The following is a 7,731-nucleotide window of genomic DNA, read 5'->3' as shown; positions in this document are numbered from 1 at the left end:
GTGCGGTGTCGTATTGCTTGTGTGGGCTAAATTCCTCAGGGATATTTGGTCCTCACACAAGCTAACGGAAATATGCATACAAAAGATTTCTAGAGTTGTTTTTGTTTAAACTACTGCGAATATGAGATAGAGTTCCAGATGTGGATAGCATTGACAAAGAATATCCGTGCAGAGCTGAGATAATGCACATAGGTGTGAACAGTCAAGTTGTTTACTCTAGATGATTTGGGGAACGTTAATTTTTCCAACAGATATTTGGGCGCCTTATTCGTCATGAGACGAAAAAAGAATAAACAATTTCTAGCTTAAGATACCCGAAATTATGCTACAAAACACAAATAGTACTTTTGGGAAAATATAATTTTTAGTACATCTATTTAAATAAACATTTTTAAATTTCTTTCCTATAGGTGAACCTATTGATGAGCGCGGACCCATTCCAACAAGCAAGACCGCTCCCATTCATGCTGAAGCTCCTGAATTCGTCGACATGTCTGTCGAACAAGAAATTTTAGTAACCGGAATCAAAGTCGTCGACTTACTAGCTCCCTATGCAAAAGGTGGCAAAATTGGTTTGTTTGGGGGCGCTGGAGTCGGAAAGACCGTATTAATTATGGAGTTGATCAATAACGTTGCCAAGGCTCATGGTGGTTATTCAGTCTTCGCAGGTGTTGGAGAGCGCACGCGTGAAGGCAATGATTTGTACAATGAAATGATCGAGTCTGGTGTAATTTCACTGAAAGACAAAACATCGAAGGTAGCTTTGGTATACGGTCAAATGAACGAACCCCCAGGCGCTCGAGCTCGTGTTGCGTTGACTGGATTAACTGTTGCCGAATATTTCCGTGACCAAGAGGGTCAAGATGTATTGTTATTTATTGATAACATTTTCCGTTTCACCCAAGCCGGTTCTGAGGTATCCGCTTTATTGGGTCGTATTCCATCTGCTGTGGGTTATCAACCAACTCTTGCTACTGATATGGGTTCTATGCAGGAGCGTATTACCACCACCAAGAAAGGTTCAATCACTTCAGTTCAAGCTATTTACGTACCTGCTGATGATTTGACCGATCCTGCCCCAGCAACAACATTTGCTCACTTGGATGCTACAACAGTACTGTCGCGTGCTATTGCAGAACTGGGAATTTATCCAGCTGTGGATCCTTTGGATTCTACTTCACGTATCATGGATCCTAATATTATTGGTCAAGAGCACTACAACGTAGCACGTGGTGTACAGAAAATTCTGCAAGACTACAAGTCACTGCAAGATATCATCGCCATTTTGGGTATGGATGAGTTGTCTGAAGAGGATAAACTTACAGTTGCACGTGCTCGCAAGATCCAACGTTTCTTGTCACAGCCGTTCCAGGTTGCTGAAGTGTTTACCGGTCACGCTGGAAAACTGGTACCACTCGAAGAAACCATTAAGGGATTCAATCAGATTTTGGCAGGCGAATACGATCATCTTCCTGAAGTTGCATTTTATATGGTTGGACCAATTGAAGAAGTCGTCCAGAAAGCTGAACGTTTGGCAAAGGAGGCCTCATAAGTTCAGGTGTAAGAGTAAACGCTAAATAAAAACCAATGGTCGCTGCGTTAACAGCTTCAGTTGATCTAACATATTATTGAATTCGTGAATATATTTAACTGCCGAATAAAATGTTATTTCTTTAATATTAATGATTTTTTTTCAAGCCGTGTCTTGTCGGTGATTAATTTACCAGTGTTGTTGTTAGAGCTCGAGGTCCTTACTGATTGGATGTAGCTATGTTCCTGGCAGGTTAAATCTGGTAATATATACGTGACCATCATGAGATGTGAGATTAATTGCGTTTGCCTATCTAAACAACTGGCCCAGTTAAGGTCTGGATATTGTAGGTTAAACTCGGCCTTCTTATTTCTTCGGCGGCCTAATTTCACTTGTATGCCATAATGGCTTGTATGCAGCTCTCAAGAAGAGCAAAAACTCAATATAAAATGACGAACAAGAAATGGCTAAGAAATTTTCTTGAGTCAAATTTCCTTAAGCAGTACGCAGTTCTTAAGGAACTTCTATGCTTTCTACTACGGTTTTCTAAAGTTTTTTGTGAAAAAAGAGCACAAGGCAACCCAGGTTTGCAACAGAAATATATGGCCGTTCCATTATTTCTTGAGGAATAAGTGAGGCAACAAAATTTTTCTTGACTGGTTTCTTGAGAGCTGCATACAGGGAATAAGCTTGGGATCCAGCTCTCAAGAAAGATCACAAGAAATATTTTTCATTGTTTCTTTTGCTTGAAAAACTACTTTGCTGTTGCTGTAAATTTTCTTGAAGAAATAAATATACGAACATTATTTTCTTGAGAGCTGCATACTGATCTCAAAATATTGTATGATGTTTTCATTTTTCTTGAAAACTGGATACTACGTTTAAAAAGGAATCCTACCCGCGCGGCTTAATCTCATTTTTTTATCGCGGCCTAATTTCTCTTTTCAAAATGAATTATGCCCGCGCGGCCTAATATAATTTTTTGATCGCGGACTAATTTCACTTTTCAAATTTAATTATGGTTGCGACAAAATGCTGTGGATGGATTTGAAAAGGTAGTAGAAAATTTAGTTAAAGTAACTTCACAATTATGTGAATGCTTAAAATGCTTACATAAAAAAAAAATTAAAAATTAAATAAGTAAAAGGGAATCGCGTTCCAGGAATAGATATTATAGTGGAAGAAGAAATTCTCAGTCACGTGGTAGATCTTCATCACAAAACTGGCTTTGTCATTATCATTATAAATTCGGTATATGATTCGAATGCAACAAACTAAGTGGTGCTGTTGTTGCGGCGACTAACAATGGCAATTTACGCTTTTCGGCACGTCGCTTATTTGTATTAGACAGAGATAACCAACTAACTTTTTTAATAGACAGTCTGCCCCATTTCGGTTTTACCTTCTTCAAAATTCAAAATTCATGAACGCTCTTTAGACATTCTCTTAAGAGCGGCTAATGGTAGTACTGTTTCAACCTACGAAAAAAAATTGTTCAATGTTAATTTAGTATTAAGACGTGAATTTCCTTTCATATTTATTAAAGCTGGATAGCTGACATATCTAAGCCTGCTATGAGCTGATTTCTTAGACAAATATGGGTTACTGGCAGATATAAAGCATACACGTTTAATAGATCCTTTGACGTCTTTATCGGTTGACGCAATATCCTATTTTTTGACGTTTCTTTGCTGAAAGTAGTTTCAATGGATAATAAATATAGTCAGCTTCTTAAAGAATTTCTGTCATTAATTGCTGGACCTGATTATAGTAAAAAGGAGGAATTCGATTTTTTAGTTAAATCAGGTATTTGTCGTCCACCAAGTCACAAGGAGCATCGCCCTTGCATTTGGTGCCTAAAAAAGAATCGAATGTTTGGCGTCCTTGCGATGATTATCGAAGGCTTAATATACAACCCAATTCTGAATATTCCCGAGGATTTCATGTCTCGCGGATTTTACTTTTCTCGAGAATAAAATCATTCTAAACTGCAAGGGAGCAGCATTTTCCCCGAATATTTTGGAGCAGGAAATTCGAACTTGCGAAGAGCTGTTTGACAGTTTTTGACAGCTCAACTCCCGCCATTTAATTTGCGTGTTTTACACATAAAACATAAAAGTGTATTTGCACTTGAAGCTATTAATTAGTGCGCGGGAATTTAAATTCTTTATTTTAAATTAACCCCCTTATTCTAGAATCCGAATTTTCGTAATTCGCAATTCGTAGCTATGCTACGAAAAACGAAAAATCCACATGCTGCAACCCTTGCAGAAACGTGCAGCATTGCCAGCTATCAGTTGTTTTTCGAAGATAGCTGAATGAAGAAAAACAAAGTGGAAAGGAATTAATGTGCTTATGGATTCTGATGTATTTGCAATTATAGAAGCAGAGTAAGCGGGCGCTGTGGCAATGGATTCACAAAGGTATGCGGAGCTGTCGGGCATAATAACCATGGGCGCATCTATGTCAGCTTCTGGTTGAATTGTTGAACCACAAGCCAGAACTCCTCCTATGCCTGAAGCGTTGGTTCTCAATCCAGTTAATGCAATAACAGCTTCTTCCAAGCCACTGAAAACATGCACTTTGTTAGGTCCACCACCTGTTGCGCTTGCTTCTGCCTTCGGCCGCGCTTAGGGGTTATAACCCTTACTAAGTAGAATTCTCCTTTCTGTGTTGCGGGGAAGAGGGCCTTCCGCATGTCAAAGGTATACAACATTTCTTGTTCATATCACTCCAGCTACGCCGTCCACAGCATTTTTGCGCAGAACCCACGTCGAAATTTGCAAAAAAGTGCATAGTGCAAACCGAGTTTATTAATAAGCTAGTGGTAGGAAATTTGAAACATTTATCTTTAATAAAATGTGAATCCTTTGATTACACGTGTATGTTAAAGTTTTTGGATTTGAGTTATGCGTTTGGACACAACAACTGAAAATCGTTGCGCATTAACTAAGCCGGACCCAAGTTTCTCGATAAGGGGCAACAAATATTCTTTTTTGCTCGTTTATATAAAGCAGTGGATAAAAATATATGTATATGTGAAAGGCAAATTTATCTGTTTAAAAGAACACCACCAATATTTCTTGCAAATACAGATCGATTTACATCTTTTATTTCGCCTCCGACACAATTGTTTTCGTACAAAAGCTTACTCGTTCGTTTTTAGGCATGCCATTGTTACGAATTTCGAAAGTTCGAAAATACTATTCGGATTGCAGCATACTATTTCTACGATTCGTAGCAAAATCCGAATACGAAAGAGTTGCAGAATAGGGGTGTTAGGTTCAAACTTTTGACTACACTGGTAAGTTCAAAGTTTTTTATTTATAAACCAAAATAAGTGGGCAAATACCATAAGGGTACCCTTTGCTAGGTTCAGTTGTCACTGTGAATTTTGGAAGCCAATTTATTAATAAACTAGTGCTCCGGAAATTTAAATATTAGTTTAAATTAAAGGCTAATCCTTTGTAGGACGACGTTCAGTTTTGGAAGCGCTCATCGACATTTGCCACAAAAAATAACTAAAACAATGCATTCCATCGCGTTTCGCTAAGTGGCAGAGGAAGGGGAAGAACGGTTGATGGCGCAGAGGGTCCAACGACGAAAATTGCGTGATGCCATAAATCCATTGGAGTTGCCGCAATCTTTGTAAGTTACAGTTTTTCGACCAGTACTACAAAAAGGTGTCGCTAAGCGAGGAATCAAAGAAAGGAGACCTACTGGAAAGAAGCTGAAAGCATCCTCCGACGTTCTGGAAACTGAACTAAATATTAAGGCTTGTGGAATAAAAAACAGTTACTGTAGCAGTAACGAGTTTAGCAGAACATCATGAAGAGTAAAGAGAAAAGGCACTTCTCAGCTAAATAAATAATAATTAAAAGAAGTTATACATATAAATACACATATAAGCGTTCAAAAAACTAGAAATTTTTGTATAAAAATAATAATTAAACCAAATACTTCACATTTTCATCTTCAGCGAGTGCTTCATGATGTCATTGTGCCGCCGCATTTCAGCTACATACATATTTCTTCATTTTTAAGCTCCGAGTTTCAGCTGTTTTTTGAAGTGCCTTTTCTGCTCTTGTTGTTGTTGTAGCGGCTACTAAGCCCCGTTCGGGACGGTTCATCCATCATCGTTGTCGTCTATTTCAGCTGGGGTGAGGCCCAGGAAGTGTACTACTTCCAAAGGGGCTGTCCATAGGGACAGGGGCGTTAGCTGAGTTGGGTTCTCAGGGCATGTGAAGAGGTGCCAGGAGACATGTGGCGACTCCCCACATGCCGGGCAATGGTTGGGCACATCCTCGTTGATTCTGCTCAGGTAGCTGTTGAGCCTGCTGCAATAGCCAGAGCGAAGTTGGGCTATTGTAGTGCGGGTCTCCCGAGGCAGACAAAGTTCTGTCCCGTCCACGTCCGGTGGTTGTGTGCCTAGAACGGCATTCACAGGGCGGGAGTCTTCATAACTTGAGACTGTGAATGCCGTTCAGGGCCTGTCGGTAGGTTGACGGGTCCAGAGGTTGTTTAATATACCTCTGGACTTCGTCTGTCAGTTCGTAAAGATGCCTCCTGACGTGCCGTGGCGAGGGCTCTTCCGCGAGTAGTTGCCCGCTGGGATGGCCACGTCTGTGGCTCCCAGCGAGGAACTGCTTGCAGAGCATTATGTTATGCTCCTTTACTGGGAGCATCTGGGCCTCGCCATGAAGGTGGTGTTGAGGCATCATCAGGAGGCATCCTGTCGCAGTTCGTAATGCCGTGTTTTGGCAGGTCTGCAGCTTCATCCACTGCGTCCTGCTAGTCCCCGGCGACCATACAGGCGCTGCGTAGTTAAGAACCGGCCGGCCAATTGCCTTGTATGTTGCCAACAACGTTTCTTTATCTTTGCCCCAAGTGCTGCCGGTCAGCGACTTGAGGACATTGTTGCGGCTCTCTACTTTGTTGAAAATTGCGGTTTTATGCGCCGAGAAGGAGAGCAGACTGTCGAAGGTAACTCCGAGGATTTTCGGGTTATTCACCGTCGGTATTGTTACGTCATCGACGTGAATACCCAGTGGCAGTCTGACCTCCTTCGTCCAGGTGGTGAAAAGGGTTGCCGAGGATTTAGCAAGGGGTAGGGCAAGGCTCCATGCAGTGAAGAAGCGAGAAAGTTCGGAGAGGTAACCGTTTACTTTTGAGCACAAGTCATCAATTCCATTCCCAGACGCCATGATCGAACAATCGTCAGCAGGTGGCTGAGGAAGCTTTGATATGTAATAATTAAACATTAGCGGGGACAGTACACCACCCTGTGGTACCCCCTGTTTAATTTTACGTGGCTTGCTGGTTTTGTCTCTGAAGATTACTGACGAGTGTCGACCACTCAGGTAATTCGCCGACCACCGTTTGAGTCCCTGTGGGAGTGAGGAGGCCTCTATATCTTCTAGTAGCGTTGAATGACTGACAGTGTCGAACGCCTTGGACAGGTCCAACGCTACTAGAATAGTTCTCTCACAGGGGCGGTTTCGGTTTAGGCCACGAGTTATCTGAGTGTTTATGGCGTTAAGTGCTGTTGTTGTACTATGCACTTTACGGAACCCATGTTGATGCTTCGCTGGGGTCAGGTGGTTCGTGAAGTACGGGAGCAGCAGGGCCTCGAGTGTCTTCGCTACCGGGGAAAGGAGAGTTATCGGGCGATAAGACTCTCCTTTGTTGGCTGGTTTCCCCGGTTTGAGCAGTGGGACCACTCTCCCCATTTTCCAGATGTCTGGAATGACGAGAGTGGCCATAGACAGGTTGAGGACCTCCGTTAGGTACGCTACTCCCGCAGGACCCAAATTTTTCAGCATCAACATGCATATTCCGTCGGGTCCAATGGCTTTGGAGGCTTTCGCCTTCCCGATGGCTACCCTTACCTCACCGCTGGTGAAAACAAGAGGCGCACTAGGTTTTGGCATTTTGTGCAGCCTTCTGGTCACTCGACAGGCTTTATCCACCGGCGGATGCAGAATGAACTGCCGGCTAAAATAGCTCGCGCATCTCTCCGGGTCCGACGAAGCGTGGTCACCAAAGTCTATCTCGACTCTGTCGTCGCGCTTCGTCGGGTTGGACAACGACCTCACGGTTGACCAAAGCTTGCTCACACCAGAGGCGAAGTTGCAGGTCTTCAGATGCTCTTCCCATTTCTTCCGCTTATGTACGTTCACAAGTTGCCGAATCTCCGAATT

The 7,731-nt window shown here is 42.3% G+C and overlaps 1 protein-coding gene across 1 annotated transcript in view; it reads left to right on the top strand.

Moving 5' to 3' along the window:
• Positions 1-1,679, top strand: part of LOC118745538 (ATP synthase subunit beta, mitochondrial) — a 55,256-nt gene extending 53,577 nt beyond the window's left edge. Inside the window, exon 4 of the mRNA XM_036478984.1 lies at positions 411-1,679. Coding sequence (XP_036334877.1) covers positions 411-1,552 — 1,142 coding nt within the window. The 3' untranslated portion in view covers positions 1,553-1,679. The remainder of the gene's footprint in view (positions 1-410) is intronic.
• The last annotated feature ends 6,052 nt before the right edge of the window (positions 1,680-7,731 follow it).

This window comes from Rhagoletis pomonella, unplaced genomic scaffold, assembly GCF_013731165.1.
Source record: "Rhagoletis pomonella isolate Grant_MI unplaced genomic scaffold, Rhpom_1.0 Rhpom_scaffold_00009, whole genome shotgun sequence".
Lineage (NCBI taxonomy): Eukaryota > Metazoa > Arthropoda > Insecta > Diptera > Tephritidae > Rhagoletis > Rhagoletis pomonella.
The sequence above is the reverse complement of the archived record's forward strand: the minus strand, read 5'-3'. Positions and strand labels throughout refer to the sequence as shown.